Source organism: Hirundo rustica, chromosome 7 (genome assembly GCF_015227805.2).
Source record: "Hirundo rustica isolate bHirRus1 chromosome 7, bHirRus1.pri.v3, whole genome shotgun sequence".
NCBI classification, from domain to species: Eukaryota; Metazoa; Chordata; class Aves; order Passeriformes; family Hirundinidae; genus Hirundo; species Hirundo rustica.
The window spans coordinates 28,312,523-28,333,023 of record NC_053456.1 but is presented as its reverse complement, the minus strand read 5'-3'; the positions used below and the strand labels follow the sequence as shown (position 1 = coordinate 28,333,023).

General features: G+C 38.7%; 2 protein-coding genes across 2 annotated transcripts in view; both read right to left on the bottom strand.

The window, feature by feature from the left end:
* Nucleotides 1-171: 171 nt before the first annotated feature.
* C7H2orf66 (chromosome 7 C2orf66 homolog) lies at nucleotides 172-3,131 on the bottom strand. Its single transcript, XM_040070068.1, has 4 exons — nucleotides 3,104-3,131; nucleotides 2,460-2,598; nucleotides 1,390-1,590; nucleotides 172-388 (listed from the first exon to the last, which is right to left on the bottom strand). Exons 2-3 carry the CDS (start codon nucleotides 2,580-2,582, stop codon nucleotides 1,408-1,410), a joined length of 306 nt encoding a protein of 101 aa, XP_039926002.1. The 5' UTR covers nucleotides 2,583-2,598; nucleotides 3,104-3,131; the 3' UTR covers nucleotides 172-388; nucleotides 1,390-1,407.
* A 7,366-nt stretch (nucleotides 3,132-10,497) lies between these two features.
* PGAP1 (post-GPI attachment to proteins inositol deacylase 1) overlaps nucleotides 10,498-20,501 on the bottom strand; it is a 30,920-nt gene continuing 20,916 nt past the window's right edge. The window contains exons 19-27 of the mRNA XM_040070136.1: nucleotides 20,337-20,375; nucleotides 19,186-19,279; nucleotides 18,442-18,532; nucleotides 18,035-18,232; nucleotides 17,683-17,815; nucleotides 17,227-17,277; nucleotides 15,826-16,049; nucleotides 15,389-15,493; nucleotides 10,498-14,581 (exon numbers count right to left, since the gene is read on the bottom strand). Of these exons, the coding sequence (XP_039926070.1) occupies nucleotides 14,443-14,581; nucleotides 15,389-15,493; nucleotides 15,826-16,049; nucleotides 17,227-17,277; nucleotides 17,683-17,815; nucleotides 18,035-18,232; nucleotides 18,442-18,532; nucleotides 19,186-19,279; nucleotides 20,337-20,375 (1,074 nt within the window). The 3' untranslated portion in view covers nucleotides 10,498-14,442. The remainder of the gene's footprint in view (nucleotides 14,582-15,388; nucleotides 15,494-15,825; nucleotides 16,050-17,226; nucleotides 17,278-17,682; nucleotides 17,816-18,034; nucleotides 18,233-18,441; nucleotides 18,533-19,185; nucleotides 19,280-20,336; nucleotides 20,376-20,501) is intronic.

Below are 20,501 nucleotides of genomic sequence, written 5' to 3'. Positions count from 1 at the left end.
CGGCCAGAGCGGCACCGAGAAAGGCGGTGCGTGTACCAAAGGAGGATCTGAACGCTTAGCACAGAACACCTGGGACAGCCCGCTCTAACAAACCGAAAGGGAACATTCATTGACCGGCTTTGAACAAAGACACTTGGCGGTAGTTAAATGCACGCTGTTGCGCTCCTCATTTATTCACACCTAAGCACAATTCTGCTCACAGACTGCAATAGCCAAACCCCACACTTTCGTCAGTACACAGAATGATGCTCGTTACGGCGGGACAGATTCCGCTGGCAGAAACGGCGACTGGAGAGAATTTCTAATTGTCAGGTAACAGTTAAAAAGTCAAAACAGTAAGATTTTGCTGTGAAGGTTTCCACTTGGTATGGAGTTCTGAAGTTAACACCTGAAATAGACAAAAAAAAAAAAAAAAAAAAAATTTACAAATACGTGAGAGAAATACAGAAATAGCCGTATGCAACCAAGGCATGATCCAAACCAAGACATAAAACCTCTGTTCCCACAGACCAGTTCTGAACACAGAAAAGAACTACCGTGACCATCCTGAATCATGCAGGACAAAGAACTTCCACCAGTCATTTTCTCATAGCTGCTGTGACTTATAGGAGGGCAGCCCTTCTGAATTCCCTTTTCATTTATTTTTCATGCACAAAATACACATTCTGTGGTGTTCGGTTTGTTTTGTTTTGTTTTTCCTGATGCAAAAAGGCAGCAAAAAGAGAATTTAGTATTAAAATTTGGGTGCAGTCTTTATTATGGTTCATGATGATAATAATAATGGAGCTTCGATTTTGATTACAAAGAGAGAAGGGGTTAAGCAGGCTGAGAACAGGACAGAGCTGGAAATCCTAAATTAAATATTGATTACAACTTAAGCACTTTAAGATACTGAGTAAATCACCAAAATGCTTTGATTTAAATCTTATGGAAATTCTCAACTACTTGTAAACCAGAAGAAAACAGTATTTACTGTGAATTTAAAAGATAATGTATGCTTTGTCAGTGCAATAACTTATGTCTAAATTAATTTTCTTAAATACATATATTACAAGAAACCATTGATCTCAATTTATAATCTAACTTTTTGCAATTCCTTACATAAAACTTGCATCCCTCATTTATTATCTGTACATTTTCAGAATTCTCCTCTATATGAAGGAGAAGAGAAAAAAAGAGAAAAAAAATCATGGTCTATATAGGTCTACACAAGCACCAGTTATTTTATCTAAGCAGAAATTACCTCACAAATCTCTGCCTCAAGAATTTTAGAACTCACTTCAGGTAAGGGTTAAGGTACTACACTTTTAATTCCTACTGATTATACTTCAGTCAGAATCTTTCTTGGTTACACGTAACAACACTGGAGGACAAGGCAGCCTCTTTTACCTTCAGCAGCAGAATCTTTCAGCCTTTGAAATAGTTCTGAAAAGATTTCTTCCTTTCTTCATATTCTGCAAATGCAGAAGCAATAGGATCTGAGTAGAACGCGACAGGCCTTGGTCCTTCATTGTTCACAGGGAAAGCAGCTGGGAACTTTCTGAGATCAAGCCCCCTGCCTGAGAAGTAAGCCTGGAGCATTCTGAAAAACTGAACACATGGAGGATGTGAAAATAAACAGAGTATGACCAATGGAGATTAATTATGTCTACTGACACAAATTAGATGAGATATTTGTTCCTCTGTGGGATGAAATCCTCTATTCTGACCATAACCTGATACAGTGTAGGCAACCTAACTCAGACATGGCCACTCCACCCATGGCTTGTGCATCCTATGTGAGGTCAGCAGACCAGCCACTGTTTCCGGCTCATTTTGCTCCCCTGTGGATCCCAGGGGCTGTGATAGAACTGCAGCCCTGTAAAACAGGCACAGCCAAACCCCTGCTGAGAGCAAACAGGACAGTTCTGGAAACATTTCAGTAGGAGTCAGCAACAATGGGCAATTGATTTGAACTGTCCCCTTACAATCACTTTAAAGGAGACATTAAAGCTTCTTAAAACACTGAGGAAAAATTATGGGAAACCAATTCTTGTCCTTCACAAATTCTTTTTAAGATTGTGCAAATGTTCTCTGGTATTTTCATAGTTGTCAGATGCAAACTTATTTGCACTCCTGTGAGATAACAACATGCAATCAGAGCACATGTCTGAAAGAAACACAGTAAGCATTCCTCTTCTGTTTCATAAAACAAGTGGCTGTATAATCAAAATAATTTTTTAAAAAATTAAGTCTGCTGGATGGATATCAGGAAGTTTTATGCACTACTGTGCTCTGAGAATGTCTCTTCAGTTAAGGGGAACATCTTGACTGAGAAATGATTATTGACTATACGAGTGTACAGTTCCTGACATTACATCTAATGGGCCCTCTTGCCTTTAAATTTAGACAATAAGGAGTTTCTTCATGGAAAACAGGAAAACACAACTTCAGCTCTCTCTCTTGAAACATTTCCTTACCAGGTCTCTGTTTCTGGGGTTATCGAGAGACTTCCATTTCTCTTCTGGTTGGAGAGGAGCACCCTTTGCCAATCCTCTCACAGCCAGCACTACATACAGACTCAGGAGCAGTGCCTTCCACATGCTGGAGATGAAGAGACTGTAAGGACAAACAGATGTACCCCTTAAATCCTGCACAGCTGCCACTGGGAACACACAAATCGCGTGAATCCAAGGAAAGGCTGCCCACTGCAAAATACATCCATGTGCTATCAACTCTGTTTTCACAGTACTAAGGTACTTGGAAGATCAAATCATTCTAAACAAGTGTTTCCCATACCAAAGCTATTTCTAGACACTGCCCTCTCTTCTGAAGGACCACTCAACACAAAAGATTACATTTGTAAGTTTACATTTATTACATACAGCCATTTTCAGTGGCTAATACAGCACCAGAACTCTGCGTGCTCCAAGGAGAACGCAAAATTATGGCTCAAGATCCAGAGAGCTCGGTTTTTAAAACCGCATTAAATTTTACTACACATACTAATAAGTGCAATGGTATTTAATACAGCCTGGTCTAACATACTAGAGATCCATTTCACAACTTGACTCAGGGGGAGAAAAGGAATTCTCCCTGTCACACCCTTTAAAATAGAGCTTACCAGGGAATTTGGCTTTGGCTTGCCCCTTCCTGGATGGTCTCCTCGTAATCTGTGAACAACCTGATCTCTGCACTTATATTTCTGGTAGACTGTAGGTGGGTGTCAATGACGTTAGCAGGAGTTCAGAAATACAGTAATGATTCCATTTTCATCCATGACATAAAGACCCTTGAGAATTTCATCCTTGATACTCTTCAGACCTCTTGCTATTGAACAGTACAGTACAAATTCCTCCCGAGTCGTATTGCAGAAAATTGGTAGTAGGCATATAGGAAGTTTAAAACAATTCACAGGAGAAATAGCACAGCTTTATCAAAATATTATTTTTAGTTAAAAGTAATTAGCCATCTCTCTCGAATGGTTACTAATGGTTTTCAAGCAAATGAGATATGGATCACTTTCTTGATGCTGGAAAAAGAGAGGGAAAAGTAAGGTCTGCTTCAATATCCAAAATCATAATATTTTAATGGAAGTATTGCTTTCCTACCCTGATTTTATCAGCAGTTAATATCCTCCTGTCACACTAGAAACTAAGACAAAGGCTGCAAGGAGGACTCTGCTAATTTACCTTGGTCTTAGTGCATAGCATTCTTCGTATCAAAGCTGCTCATATTTTTTTATTATTTCACTGCACTCTTCACTATATAGATGATAGATGATTTAGTGGCACATAAAATATATCCCTAAATAGACATGTTAAAATTAAAAATATTTGACCATCACCTTACTCCAGAGTCTAGATGTTTATGTGTGACTAGAAGCTTTACATTTTTCTTTGGTTTAAACTTTGAAAGCAAAATAAAAACCTACCACCACCCTTCCAGGAAGGTGAAGTTTTGGGCATCCAAACATCATTAGCAACACAGAAAACAAAATCCTAGCAGTGTTATTTTCATGTCTACAGTAATATATAAAAACTCAAGACCATTTATCCAGCTTTATGATTCTGCATATTTGGATTTAAAAAAAGAAAAACATACACACAAAAAAGAAAATCCATCAAGCCCCATCAATTATGTTTCATAACACTCAACTTCCAGATAATGGACTCATCAAGGACAGAGCAGTAGCACCAGAATAACTTGAAACAGGCAGGTCCCAGGATAAGGGAACTGTCTTTGTTGATCTTCTAGATAGATATTTATTTCAGCTACAAGTAGAAATATGCTGCCATAGAGAAAATGACAAAAAGGGGAAAAGGCAAGATTTACAGTTCAGAATTAGATTTTAGTTCCTTCTTTAGCTTTGGAAAGAGGGAGTGGGGGGGAAGCCAAAAGAGCTAGCAGTTTTCTTCTACTTTTCTTCCCCCTCAGTGACTTTATTCCTTTGACTCCTTTACAAAGAACTGCGGATATGCAGTATATTCAGCTTGTAAAACATACCACAGTCATCTGCAAATATGAAACAAGCTTTAGTACTGGAGGAATTCCGGCAATTTGGGTGACTGATGAAGCATGCATATATGCAAGAGATTCAATTAGCATATATTTTCTGTGAGCTGTCTAAAAAAAATCCTTACACACTTGTATTGTTGCTTCCTGAGCTAAAGATTTGAGAAATTGTTGGAGCTAAAAAGTCTGTTTAGATCAAGTGCTCATTTTAATGTGTGGGTTTGTCTTAGTAATTTCAATTCTTTCCTTCAGAGAAAGTCAAATATCAGCAGAACACATTCAAATTAAAATACTATTAGTATACTTACACTGGCTGAATTAAATTGCATCCTCATTTTTGAGGACAGTAGGTAAGTTTAACAAATGCTGTCAAAGCCAGATGTCAGGGTGCTGCCTTTTTAATGCACCCAAATTTAAGCATCAGGTTTTCTTGATAAACACCTTCAATAAATGAAATATTTTCCAAGTGTCTATACTAATTATATCACCTTCCTGGCACAGTAAGTAATGTTCATGCACGTTTGAATTCAATTGCCCTGAAGATGAAAACGCTCATAGGCAGTGCTTGCTCAGGTCCATGCAATTCACCTCTAAAAGGTAAAAACTTAGAATATACTAGTGTTGCCATATTATGTGAGCTTTTGTGAGATGTTTACAGCTCTGTAGCTGAATTTTCACAGTCTGTACTGTAAACATCATGTTTTCCACATTCCTTTCTGGTAAGAGTCAACTGTTTGACTTCTAGCCTGGCCAGTGGATGGAGAGATGGTAACTGCGTTCTCCAATCCCTGGTCATTCTTCAGAACCTATAAAAGTGAGGTCTTTGTAAATAATAAAAGTTTTTCAGCCTTCTTCTTGGAGTCCGAGAGTGTGTATCATTTTCCCTTCGTGTCCTCTAGCGACATACTAGTTTAGCTGAGAACAAGTTTTATACATCTGACGCTCTACATAAACTGTATTATTCAACAAACACTTTGAATTTTATTGCATTTCCCATCCATGAAGCCTAAGTGTTGGAGTTAAGATACTGAGCCAAGCTTCATCCTGGACTATCTTTATTCCATTCTACTGAAAGGTGTGAGAGAAGCACCTGTTAAAGCACTGCTCCAACCACAAGGCTTTTGTTTACTACTTTTATTTTCTGCTTACAATACCAAGTATTACAAGTCGGAAGGAAAAGCACCAAACTGTTCCACATGAGTACCTGAGCCAAGACTAAAGGCAAACGTTGCTCACAACACTCAGCAGCGTGTTTGTACAACAGCAGTACGGGTAACACAACACACAGCAGCACTGGAAGTGGCACTTTTTGTGAATTACAACCATTTGTACCAATGCAAGCACGTTGGAACACCATACAAAAATATACACAAGTGTTTCTTCAGCAGGGGATTTGCTAGACAATGTACTTAAAGTCATGCACACTTAGGTTAAAAAAAAAAAAAAAAAGACAAATAAAAAAAAATTGAAATACACACTGCAGCCAGGGAAACCACCAAACAAAACAGGAACATCCCAGAGTAGCTCCCAATCAAGTTGCCTTCAGCTACACCAAAAGAAGTATCTAAATGCAGTTTTTAAGGATTATGAGATTTCATCTTTCAGCAATTACCACATTATCTGAAAATACCTCTTTTCCAAGGTTTTCTCAGCATCTCACATGGCAAGGACTTTGCCAAAGTTTATGATACATGGCATGATCTGTAAGATCTTAGTTATAAACATTTTTATAAACCAATCATTTGCTATAGCATTATTCAAACACTTACAGATAAGACCCTGCCAATATCTTTAAATATTAAGAGTGAGTTCCATGTACAACATCAGATTTATGGTAGCTATGTAAGAAATGAAAACAGGAAGAGTTAAAAACTTCTAAGATAGATTGCTCAAGAAGTGGTAAGGTATAATTTCCTGAAATTACATGTTTTCTTCAAAGTTTTGAGTTCTTTTACATAATCACCCAAACCAGGTATTTCGGCCAACATCATTCTGTCTTTGTGCTTGAAAAAACCCCTAAAAGGTCAGTGGGGAATCATAGTTTTTCTTGAGTTACCATACACAAAGGCCCTAAAGGTAGTTCTACCTCTCAAGGGTTTCAATACTAGAATATTCCGGTGGCTAGAAAACCACCAATGGCTAGGACTGCTGAAACATCATCACAAAATAAGAAGTGAGGTGAGTGGAATGAGTTTTGGTAGCCCAAAGCCAGGCCACTGAAGGAAGCAGCAGGGAAGACACGGAGGCTGCGTGTTCCTGTTGTGCCACAGCAGCAGCACTGTGGCACCCAGGCTGAAAGTTGGTGCTCAATGAAAGGAAGTTTTTTGTAATTTTGCTGTTTGTTGCTTCAAGCCAGCTCTGAGCAGCTGATGTGCAGTCTAAATCCCCACAGTACAACAATAAGCTCTGAGATGGCATCACTTTCCAAGGTTCAGTGCTAAGAGATGCTAATGTGGGAGGGGGAGCAGTCAGAATTTGGGGGGGTTGTTGAAAACACAAAGAATCCTCTAGAGACAAATGAGGAAAGCCAGCGGTGGCTTTTCTTAAGCTCTTTGTATTAAAAAATACATGTAAAAAATCCTACTAAAAATCAAACAAGATTTTAAGATCTTAAGTATTTCTAGTTTTCTTTAATGAATTAGGGGGAAAACAAAAGGTACAATTTTTCCCCCAAAACCAGAATCTACATGTGAGTTTTCAGGGATTTACCTATTAATATTTTTCCTAAAAAGTAAAATTTAGTATTCAAAACTTCTAGAGTTTTGAATAAACAATCAACCCTGTCCCTGTCTAATTTTCCTCTCACACTGGTGAAGATTTTGCTATTCAACGGCTTAAATACAGTATTTTGCTGAAACTACAATTATGAGGATTTTTTTATTATTATTTTTGAGGACTAAAGATCAAAATGTTTAAAAATAATTTGACACACAGACTTCAAAGCTGAGACAGGTATCTGTGACAAGTTTTCCTTCCTTATTTTTCTTTTTGGTCACAACAGAAAGGCTTGAAAAATTCAGGTCAGCTAAAGCTCTCTGACTTTGGTTGGTGTGATTCCAAACAAAAAATATGCTGTACTTGTCATAAATCTTCATTTTCTTAAATGTAAAACGGGGTCAACATTTTTTAAAGCATTTTCCCCAAATCGTGTTTCAGTATGATCCACACAAATATTTTTGGTCAACTTCAAAAATCAAAGATAAGGCTACGGAAGTCCACAGGCTACAGTTGGAGTGTATTCATCTACTGGTTTAAGGCACAGTATTATTTTTTTTCTCTAGAAAGCTACAAGTTTAAAGTCACAGTGAGGAATTTCACATTTCAGTTTTGGCCTGGCACTCTAATTAAATGTGTCCTGTCTACTACCTGTAGACTTCTTTGAAGTATTCCAACTGTCAGGTGCTGCAGTCTCAAATCCTCTGTCCAAACTCAGAGTCAAGTAGGTGGAAAATACTGAAGCCTGAATTGATCCTAAAATAGTGCAGTTAGCCTTTTGTAAAAATAAATATCAACACACTTGCACATTGGATACTTAGATATTGCCTGGAATTATTAAAGTTGGAGGGGGCAATAGTCTTGGCTGGTATTTCAACAAACAGAACGAGTGTGTGGGAGACAGCTGTTGCAATTCCCCCCGGCTCAGCCGCAGTTCCACTGCTCTGGAACATCCTGCTCGGCACTACAGGGCAGGGACACTGCAAACCAAAGGGAGCTGCAGTTCCACTGCTCTGGGACATCCTGCTCGGCACTACAGGGCAGGGACACTGCAAACCAAAGGGAGCTGCAGCTGCAGTTCCCACTGCTCTGGAACATCCTGCTCAGCACTGCAGGGCAGGGACACTGCAAACCAAAGGGAGCTGCAGTTCCACTGCTCTGGGACATCCTGCTGGGCACTGCAGGGCAGGGACACTGCAAACCAAAGGGAGCTGCAGTTCCACTGCTCTGGGAACATCCTGCTGGGCACTGCAGGGCAGGGACACTGCAAACCAAAGGGAGCTGCAGTTCCCACTGCTCTGGAACATCCTGCTCGGCACTGCAGGGCAGGGACACTGCAAACCAAAGGGAGCTGCAGTTCCACTGCTCTGGAACATCCTGCTGGGCACTGCAGGGCAGGGACACTGCAAACCAAAGGGAGCTGCAGTTCCACTGCTCTGGAACATCCTGCTGGGCACTGCAGGGCAGGGACACTGCAAACCAAAGGGAGCTGCAGTTCCACTGCTCTGGAACATCCTGCTGGGCACTGCAGGGCAGGGACACTGCAAACCAAAGGGAGCTGCAGCTGCAGTTCCACTGCTCTGGGAACATCCTGCTCGGCACTGCAGGGCAGGGACACTGCAAACCAAAGGGAGCTGCAGTTCCCACTGCTCTGGAACATCCTGCTGGGCACTGCAGGGCAGGGACACTGCAAACCAAAGGGAGCTGCAGTTCCCACTGCTCTGGGACATCCTGCTGGGCACTGCAGGGCAGGGACACTGCAAACCAAAGGGAGCTGCAGTTCCACTGCTCGGGAACATCCTGCTGGGCACTGCAGGGCAGGGACACTGCAAACCAAAGGGAGCTGCAGTTCCACTGCTCGGGAACATCCTGCTGGGCACTGCAGGGCAGGGACACTGCAAACCAAAGGGAGCTGCAGTTCCCACTGCTCTGGGACATCCTGCTCGGCACTGCAGGGCAGGGACACTGCAAACCAAAGGGAGCTGCAGTTCCACTGCTCTGGAACATCCTGCTGGGCACTGCAGGGCAGGGACACTGCAAACCAAAGGGAGCTGCAGCCGCAGTTCCACTGCTCTGGAACATCCTGGTGGGCACTGCAGGGCAGGGACACTGCAAACCAAAGAGAGCTGCAGTTCCACTGCTCTGGAACATCCTGGTGGGCACTGCAGGGCAGGGATACTGCAAACCAAAGGGAGCTGCAGCTGCAGGGTTGTCCCACAAATAACAAATACACTTGTGCTCACCGCTCCTGGTTTTAGAGACAAAACTCAGCTCTGACACCACACATTTCTACAGAATGCAGAGCACAGCCTGCCAATACCTGCAGAGAGGTTTGTTTATGACAGCATGAGTAGCAAAACCTGTCTACATTTAAGAATGCAGAAAGACACCTTAAATCTTACGAAAATTAAAGTCAAAATATCTCAGGTTATCATCCTACAAGGCAATAAGCACATATTTGAGGCATTACATGCTTAAACACCTGAAAAACTGGGCAGAGTTGCTTAAGTAAGAGCTACGGAATTTTCTCTCTAAATGCATAAAAATCATTTCTAAAAGCAGCAGTGTCTATTAATAAGACAAAGTGTATACTTTTTACTTGAGTTTGAGGATAGATGAGCTGATTAAAACCTTTGAACACATTCTGCCAGAAATAAAAATATACATCAGAAAGTATGGTCTTCGCAAAAGGTTTTCAAATTTTTAAAGACTTTATGGATTCTAATATTCTAGTTTAAAGTTCTGGCTCTAAAAAGAAGGTATAAATTGTACTTTAAAATAAAAAATGGATTAGTTTTGTATTGTTCTTCATTGTCACACATTTCCTAGAGGCTATACAACAGCAGTATGCAGCTTTGGTAACAAAAGTATTTCTCCCCTAAAGGACCAGTGGTGAAAATTTTGTATTTTACAGTACAGTGCTAAATGCTTACAAAACCTAGACTGATCACCTCCCAGAAAAAAAAAAAAAAAAAAAAAAAAAAAAAAAAAAAAAAAAAACCACCGCAAAAAGTCAAAGCTGTAAATTAAGATAGAAACATTCGCCATTAAAACATTAAATGGAAAATAAGCATTAAGAATTCAGTCTACTTTACAACTAACAATTTTCTAGTAGCTTAGTGACTTAGAACAGCAGCACAATTCTACACAAACTCTACAACCGCTTCCAAAAACATTTTCATAGCTCAGAGTACTAAAGGTCAGTAAATGGCTGGGTTTACCTCAGTATAAATACAACAAAAGTCTAAACACACTCAACCCTGCATTGAAATAAACTTGATTCAAATGAAAGTTTCTCAAATGTTTACATTTATTAATGGCTACAGAATGGACTTTATTCTGTACTGTCAGATGTGTCAGATTTATCAGATTTCAGAGAAACACCAAGTGAGTTCATCACTTCTTATTGGCAAACACATGGAAAATGAGACAGATCAAACACTGACATATGCAATGCTTTTGAGGTTAAATGTCAATATATTTTATTAATCACTGACTTTAAAGTTAGCCCAATTAGGTTATAGATGAAAATTTCACTTAGACATACCAGCAGTCTCTTTACCTTCTACAATGTATTGCTACTGCACTGCTTGGGGTTTTGTCATTATTCATCTATTTGTTTTGAAACGTAGCAAATTAATATTAAGGAATGATTTGCTACGTGAATTAGCTCAGTCCAAACCAAAATCAAGGCAGAATTCTAAATGTCAGAAATAATATTAACTTAAATTCCAGTCAGTGCAGGTTTCTTGGAAATAAATCATACAAAGAAACCTCCCAAAACCAAAACCCCCCAAATCTTTAAATCACAACTGAAATGATTAGCTTTGGACAAGATTAATTCACTCAGTTCCAAGGTACATTTGGTAATTCCAGTGAAGATGTGAGTTCTTTATCAGACACACCGAGATTTCCTATAAAGTGTCAGCTACATGTGTCACTGCAGCAGGATGAGATGGTGAGGAACACGTCTGATGACATCAAGCAGAAAAGATTACAAGACTTCAAGAGTAATTTCAGGGTATGCAGCTATCACTAAAAGCTTCTCATTAAATCTCTCCCTGTCAAAGAAAGATTCTGCTGTACCAAAAGTTAGTGGCATTTAGTATTTTAAGTTCTTACCCTGTTTCCTCATTCTGTGTCTGAAAGCTTATAAAAAAATTTATTAGATCCACATAAATAGTTCTTATTTTGACTGCATCCTGAGGTATAAACCCTTACAAATTGTGCCTTGATCTCCTCCCACATAGTCTAGATAATCTAATACTTGAAGAATAAACTGGAATTTTAATATAATTAAAGGTAGTAAGAGACATTATAATGTATTTGCCAAAAGCTGTTTTATAAATGCAGCCCACTCATAATAAAGGATATTTCAGTAATATTTACATCTCCTTAAATATGCAATTAACAGTGTGTATATATATATATATATAGGGTTATCCTATGTTTCTGCTGAAATTATAACTGTGAACAGTGGCAGAACTACAGATTCACCTAACAGAAGCTTCTTGTCCAAAAGTAACAACAAACATTCATTGTATTTTACCTGAGAAACAATCTCAGACTGTTACAAAATCTAGTCCTTTTCAGAATGACAAGTAAGATAATTCAGCCTCTCCTAGAATGGGATGAATGCTAAGACTTGCTCTAATGCTATTACCATGCACTGAGTAAAGGGCAAATCTAATTGGGATTAGACTCCTAATCTGCCAAACAGCCGAAGCTGTCCAGGCCACGATCACTGGAGTAAGCCCTGACAACAGTTTAAATCTATTAAATGGCACACAATGCCATTCAAAATAGGAGGAAGGCTTCCCCTCCTTTCCCCAGTAAAGGTAAACTATCTGTGAGAAGAGGGAGCGTTGAGGGAGATGTGAAAAACTCTTGTCATCTGGGATCTCAGACTAGGGATTATACCTATTCCTACCTCCAGCTTGAAAATCAGGCAGGAATATACACAAGATCCTGGAAGCCACTTTAAGAAGAGTGCTAACAATTATCAAGTCAACTCGAGCTAAAAAAAAAAAATCATTAAATGGAAACAAACAAACAAACAAACTGGTACTATCCTATGCTGCTGTAATGCAGTAGGTTTCACTTTATGGCATATTTTGAAAGCTATCAAAGATACAAAGTATTGAGTCTGTTCCATTTCCAACAGTTCCAGCAAATGGATTCATGCAGAAAGAGCCTGTTAAGGTGGCAAAACAAAATCAGAAGTAAAATAAAGTAGTAAGCCAATTGGACCATGAAAGTCAAGGAAAACTATTTTCCAGAGAAATCAGACCCTGCACGTTTCACAGCCCTTTGCCAGCCCTAATGCAGTTTTGCCACCATCTTTCATTCACAGCCATCTGCAAGTACAACTCTGCTCTTCTGTGTCTGAACAGCAATTAATAACTAGTTAAACCAACTGGTGCACTTAGCTACAAGTATATTGAGTCACACAAATGATCTTATATACATATACCGTAGCATACATTTGATTAGAAAATATCAAGATATAATCTATTCAAAGACTTTGCTGATTTACAAACACTATACATAATCTAACCTTCTTTTTTAAAGAGGTTAAGACTAGAATACCAAGACATAGATTACTGATAACAGTGACAGTGGCTTGGCTAACTACAATACCCTCACTCAGTTACAGCACTTTTAATGACTTATTAATAGCTCGAACTGCTGATTTGGATACGAGCAAACAAAACACACGTGGCTTTCTTTCACGTCTGTCCTTCATTTTGGAAAGTCACTGTGTGAATTGAGTCTTTCCAGCCAGCTCACAGGAACTGACCTTAACAACATGTTAGAAATAACCGAGGCACTTTAGGCAAGATTATTAAGATATGGTGGAATTAACAGGTCAGGCTGGCTGTACTACTGTCCCAGGAGTGCATTTGACTGCCAGTGAGCAGCAGATTTCCTCCTGGTACTCCTATAAGATGATTGAGCTGGTCTAGCATTTCCAGATGAAGGTAACAGGTATCTCAGACACAGCAGAGACAGCTAACACAGAAGCAGTAGTAAGCTCATCTCTACACAGATTCAATGCATCATTTAAACCTAAGGACTGCTGAGATTTCTTCTGGTGGCAAAACAGAAGAAACAAACACGCCCAGGGGAGAGAATACCTTACACATAGCTATTGTAAGCTTTATTATAAATGGCAGTCACTGTAGCGTCTAGGCACTAAGATAAAATTTATACAGAGCTAATAATTATGGTCTGTATTTCCCACTATTACTGAGTTTGCCCACATGCAGAAGTTAGCATTGTATGGCAGGACAGGAGTTTGCAGGGCTGGAACTATTCCATATTCATTTTATGTACTGGCAATTATTAGGAGATGGTTGATTCTCTGTTTACAATAGGAAAAAAGCCTGCCTTGTCTACTCAGAGAGAGTGCAGCAACAGCACTTAACTCACACCGTATCTCAGCGTTTGCTAGCTTCTACATATGGACAAAATCCAAGGATTAATTTCAAAATTCCGGAGAAAACTGACAATGTTTTAAAACAACATTACAGCAAATTGTTTATGAATCTGCTGGTATCCTTCCTGAATAGAAAGCTACGTAGAATACTGTTGTTTTCTCACTCTCACAAAAAGTAAAATGTGTAAGACTTGCAATAATCTCACGAATGTTCAACTCACACCGATTGAACAAATGGTTTGATAGAAATAACAGTTCTATATAAGCAGTACATTCTAGTTTGTCTAGACACAAATGTGGCAGCTTTTGAATGTAACATAAAATAATTCAAAGTATACTTGGCTGTGTGGTTTTCGTGATAGTCACAGTGTGCTTGAAATGCATTGAGTTTTAACCAGCATACTTTAGATTTGCAAGAGATGCAAGTTCAGAACACAGACACTGCATGGCACAGTGAGTAAAAAAGGTCTGTTTTCACAAAGCACTACAGTGAAATACCCAAGTGTCTACAAGGCAGAGTACTGAGATGTTGCACTGATATGAGCCATGTGCTTATACACAGTTAAATCACTCCGTTTTCAGAGACATGAAATAAACACCAGGAAAAGTTTTCTAAGCAGCATGAATAAAACCATGAATGTTTTGTGAAGTATTCACAGTTCTGTCCTCTTGCCCACATAATGTAAACTACTGATCATATTAATTTAGGCATTTCTGTGGTGCAATTTTTCCCATCTCCAGTGTTAAGTTTCCAGGGTGCATTGTCCTATATGTGTCCTATACAGAATGTAACATTACACAAAACAGCACAGCACATGGAGAAGAAGGGAAAAGGTTACAAAGTGTGGGACTCTGTATAAATGCATTCGTCCAAAGGCCAGCATTGCAACAGACAAAGGGAGTGGAACTTTGGCTGCAATCTTCAAGAGTTTACTGTAAGAATACAAAGAAAAAAAAATTATAATTTTGTAGCCAGATATGCAGAAAGCATGCAAATGCCAGATTTCACTTTCCTTTGCAAAATAATTTGCATTTCAAGGCTTTGTTAATCTTTAAAACTGAACAACTGGGTCTAACAGGCCATAAAAATTGATGCATAAGCAAGAGAAATTATTCAAAAAGGTTAATGTCATTAAAAATATTGTATTATTTTAGAAATTTGTTCTCTGTAACACAGGAAGTCTTAATGGTTTAGATCACTTGAGATAACAAGTGGTACTGGTCAAGAGGATAAATGACATTTGTTATTATTGACTGTCATTCATGAAGCATTGACTAATTTCATATCTCAACAAGAAATATTCTGTCAGCAAAACCAAGTTCTCAGAACTTCTTAATCCAGTAGAGAACACATTATATTTCTACTCCCATAACGGGAGCTACAAGAACATAACTATAATCCTTTAGAATTCCCTTTTCCTTGTAACTGTCAGACAATAATTGCTCAATGCACTTGGATTCTGTGACACCCAAAAGGATTCAATGACTCGTGAGTTAAAAAGTCACCTTTCAAGAAGTTGTTACGCAGCCAATTGCTCCAACAGCACATACTTAATTTATTTCCAGGTGGCAAATAAAGGGGATTTTTTCCTCTTAACTGAACTAGAGGTACTTTGCACACATTTTAGCTCAACTTTTAGACTTAACCATATGGGTTCATGAATCTCTACAGAGGCTGAACAATTACAGCATAATTCACAAAGAAGCAGGAAAGCAAATCTAGAGACAGGGCTACAGTACCTTGATTTCACTTCAGAAGTACTTGAATTCATTAGAATTTCTAAAATGCATACGAGGATAATAGCTGTGCATCTACAGGGGTCAGGATCCAGTCTAACATTGTACCTGCAAAGAAATGGTTTAAAAAGCACATCACTTCTAAACCAGGCTGCCAAATAAGATCCACGTGCTGATGAAAAAGAAAGTACATGAAATCTAAATCAGGCATCCCAGCCTGATCTTAAATCCTTTCGGGAACATTACTTTCTTCAACATATCACTGATTCACTTAACACCTATTTGCACCACAATACAAACCAGACAGGATAGAGAAAACAATAATTAACAGAAGTCTTTAAGATAACTAATGATGTAAAGAAACAAACATTTGTCATTTTTTATTATCTTCAAAGGTCCCTGTAACTTTCTTCCACCTTAGTGTCAATTTAAGACTTTACCTGAGATTTTTTAACCAATAAATTAAAGATGGCAAGTTGAGCAGCACAATCCAGGTGAATAAATTAAGGATCGTGATGTGCATCTTAAGACTGTTAACAGCTTCAGCAAGTGTTTCGCTATTGGATGGAGACTCTGCTGCTTCTGGATTGCTGTCCACTGAACTCTGGGCTTTGACTGTGTGTGTACTGCAGTTCTGTGAAGTTTCTTTTGAGTGGCCTGAATCCTGGAAATGAAAGGCAGAAGTCAGAAAAAACGTGCACAGGCTTGTAAGAACTCATGCTGGGGAAAGAGGAGGGGGAAAATATCCTAACAGTATCACACCAGCTGTGATTTAGGAAGAAAATCTGCAATTTATGCTTCAAAAAGCCATCAAAAGCCAAGTTCAATAGTTCAATTTTAAAGCCTCTAAATTTAAGCAGAAATTTCTCACTCACAAATAGTTTCTATGTCCCTGGAAGAAAAGAATGGAGAGTGTAGATGCCTGGACACAAGTGAAATGAAAAGGAGTTTGTGGAAGGGGGAAGAACAAAATAAAAGGAGTAATAAAGCATGGGGGTAAAAAATCACAGATGATCATTGACAGGAAAGATATGGGAAGTAATGCAACTGGGAGTGAAACGTTACCATGTAGGAATAAATAGTGAAGATAAATGAACGGAGGTGGCATATACTAACTTCCAATGTCAGAAAAAAAAACCCCACATATGAAATAAAAAAAATATCTAGAGATGAAAGGAGACGATTTTCAACTAAACACAAGAAAATTCCAGTCAAAGAAACCCAAAGGAAACTTACAACAACTTTTCCTGTCAGACTGCTTTGTTCTATGTTTGCAAAAAAGAGCAGGTCGATAGCATGTGCTGTTATCCACACCTGCTTACATCTTTGATCCTACACCTTAAAGTAACCCAGAAAACGAAGTTCAAACTGTATGAAACCAAGCACTTCCTCACTGTGTTTTAAACAGCTCCCTGTCTACTGCAGTCTCAGTCCATACTCATTTAATACATCCTATTTGTCGTCTCTGGACTAAAAAAACCTTAAACTCCACACACTGCCTCGCCAGAAAAAACCAGTTTTACTTGCAGTATGGATGATTACCTAGAATTTATTTTTTTTTAAGATAAGCCATGCATAATCAAATACCAAAACTTAGAGGAACCCTGTTATTCTGCGGGTATTCAGAGAGAGTTTTCTTCTTAGATGACAGGTTGACATTGCAGAAACTTCAAACAGCAGTCAGGCTGCTCATGGCCTGGCTGCTCCTGCACACCACAAATGCAGCAAGTGAACTAGAGCTCCCCAGTCACTGCAGCACCAGGTACCTGAGAGTACCAAGGCACAAGTTTGCCGGACAATTTCTGGCCACAGTTTGGAACAGAAAGAGGAAACAGACTCACCCTGTTGTGCATGTTCTGCTCTGCTCTTACAGTCACGTGCAGTTTTACAACCTGGAAGACAAGCAGTTGCTTGTTTAGTAAGGATTCTTCAAGCAAAAGATGTATAGGAAAAGAAATTGAGGGCTCCTTCCTCTTCAAGGCAGCTATTAGTCTTTGCTTTATAACATTGCGTAGCTATAAGTTGAAATTTTCAATTATCTGCATTGCTGTAGTGGGCACATGGGACCACACAATGCTTTGTAAGAAGCATTAATAAAAGAAGAAGAAAAATCCTACAAATTACAGGATTATGACACTGAGAAATTAGAAAAACATATTTTCAAGTATGAGAATAATAACATTTCTTTTATGTATGAAAAAGGGTAATTTGGATTTTTGCTTTTAACCTGGGGTTAATTCAAAGCACCTAAAATATTTGGTTCAGTTACAAATACAAAATGTTTAGCCTTCCAGTACCTTGAACAAGTACTGAAGATAAATAATGAGTACAGCAAATGCACCACAAGTGGTCCAGCTAACCAAGGCAAGAGTTATCATCCCACAGAGTCTTCTGGGTGTAATCAACTTATCTTTTTGAAGTTCAGCAGGTCTAAAAAGAAAAAAAATAAAAGAGAAACAGAACTCCTGTTGTACTTCTTCCCAGATATCAATTTCTGCTTGCTTTCAAACCCAGGTGTCTAAAATCATGTATTAATTCAATCTGCCCAGAATTCAATCTTGCCCAAGCATTCCCACAGAAGCAAACAAACAATTGTCAGGGTCAAAGTCATCTAGAAGAGGATAATTATATAGCATCAGGTTGGTTTACCTTATCAGAGTTAACCATAATGTAGAGAAGAGTCTCAGAGATGTAGAGAAAAATACTCCACTCCAGTAGGCAATGCCTGTCCCAAAAAGAAATAGAATCAGGGACACAAGGGGGAACCATGCATCCTGACTACTCAGTACAGCAGCATCCACCTCTGGTAGTGACAGTGACTCCCATATCTCTCTAAACCAGTTAAACCTGCCAAAAACATGAAAGCAGTATTATTTATCATTTCCAATTGCTCTTACGGTTAGATATCTATCAACTATTCCTTCTATTACAGTCTTTCAAGCAAAATAACAGTCAGGTGTTTACAGTGACTACAGATAAAATAATATTCCTCCCCAGTAACAAGTTTACTGAAACTTTTGGAAGCTGCTTTAAACAAATAAACGATGCAAACTCACCCCTGCAGAAACACAACAATGCTTATAAGAGGTTCTACTTTGTAGGGCTTTGCTGTCCTAACTAGTTCGAGGGAGAAGTCTGAACACTGGCCTAGAATCAAGAACAGAGAGCATCTGGAGTTAGTCACGTCATGAACTTTAACAAAGACCATCCACAACAAAACGTAAATTCAGACAATGGTGAGCTGACTTGAAAACAAGACAACCATGTCTTGTAAGAGTACTGCAAGGCTGAATGCTTCACCACCAAGGCCCTTCCCCACTGGGTCACCCACATTAAGGTAAAATGGCACAGGAGCTTCCAGGGACACCATGGAGTTCGTTACAAACACCCCCTGCATTCTAATCAAAACACATTCTGTCTGAAGACATGGCTCACAGCTGTTATGCAAATCTCATCTTCCTGCAAGAAATAAGTGTTTTCTGCACATGAACAATGTATTTTAAATTTTTACATGTGTTTTTAAGTAGACTTCTGGTAATCCTAAACTACTGTGCAACCCCAGTATTTCACAGGGATGGGACTGAGATTTAAAATAATAAGGAAATATTTTGCTACGACACAACCTTGAAGAACCACCAGCCAAGAAAAAAATGAAAATGAAGAGCAAGTACTTCCATAAGCTGAATGATATTTAGCTTTAAAAGTTCACATCTAGCTAGTCTTTCATCAGTAAATTCCATAAGCAATTTCTCTAAAAACATTTGTGACAGAGAAAAACATGCAGACTTTTAGAAAGCTACCTGTTGATCTCAATGTGCTCAGTTGTCCTCCATAAGTAAGAAGAATATTAGAAACAATATAGACTGGAAAAGCACCAGCATGGAACCTTACTATCTGAAAGATAAGGATAAAGGGATAACTTCACTTCTATCTATAAAAATACATTTTAAAATTACATACACCAATATTATCATGAAGCCAGAATGATACTGAGATTATCAAATATGCATTAAAATGAGAAGCTGGATCTTTTAAGAAAGATTTTCTAACCTCCAACAACAATTAATGTTATAGATGGGAAACACTAGAATCTCACATAAGCAGCTAATGAAACAGGTTTGGATAAATGATCAAATTAGAAACAAATGGGGTTTTTCTCCAGTCAAGACAAGTATGAAAAAAATCAAGCATCACATCTCAGTAAAGTAAGTTTAAAACAATTTAAAGGCCACTTTCCAAGCAAAATCTGCATATAGTTATATATGCTTTTAGGCAAAGAACTTTTGGAAGCAATTACGTGCCTGTATTAATTGGCTTCCACTCTTCCCAGTCATGATTAATATACCAACAGCCTCTAAATTCTCCTAAAATAACAACAAAATGAAGAAATCTTTGCTCTAAATGCATACGTTCACATAGAGAACCTTGCCAGCTTTATTCCAGCACTACTCTTTGGTGCTTACAAATTAATTACTCTCTAGATCCAGAGAACTGCAGATGGCCAGCCTATTTTTACTGATCCCCATCTTTCCAATGTCATCTTCATTGATAATCGAAGAAGATTTGTTGAAAAGGAGCATATGGACCTACTTAGACTTTTTCCCCCAATTTAATTGATGCCAAATATATTTCAAAGTTTTAACACCACTGACTCATCAGGCAAGAAAGTTAGTGTGACCTACAGATATTGAGCTCACCACAAAGGCTCATGCTCCTCATTTACAGCAGCTCTTTAGAGCTGGAGAGCTTTTCCACTCCTCTAAGCACCGGGGCCCAACATTCATCCGGGGAGGATCCTTGCCAAGGGACAAGGTTACAAAATGATCGCTGACTAGTGCTCCTCTTGGCATCAAGAAGGAATCTGAAGTGCCACAGGAAGGAAGGGAGGAAGTACAAATTTCTACAGATGCTACTGACATAAAAAAATCAATTTAGTATTAGGTTTACTTACTTGCCCAAGAACCTGTAGAAGTGATGTCTTCAGAATTACCTTGAAAAAGAAAATAATTATTGTTTCATACAATGGTAAGGGTAAGCACAAAATACTTTCATTTTTAAGAAGCAGACTTTAGTTTTATAATACAACAATCCCACAGTTAAATGTAGAACACCTTAC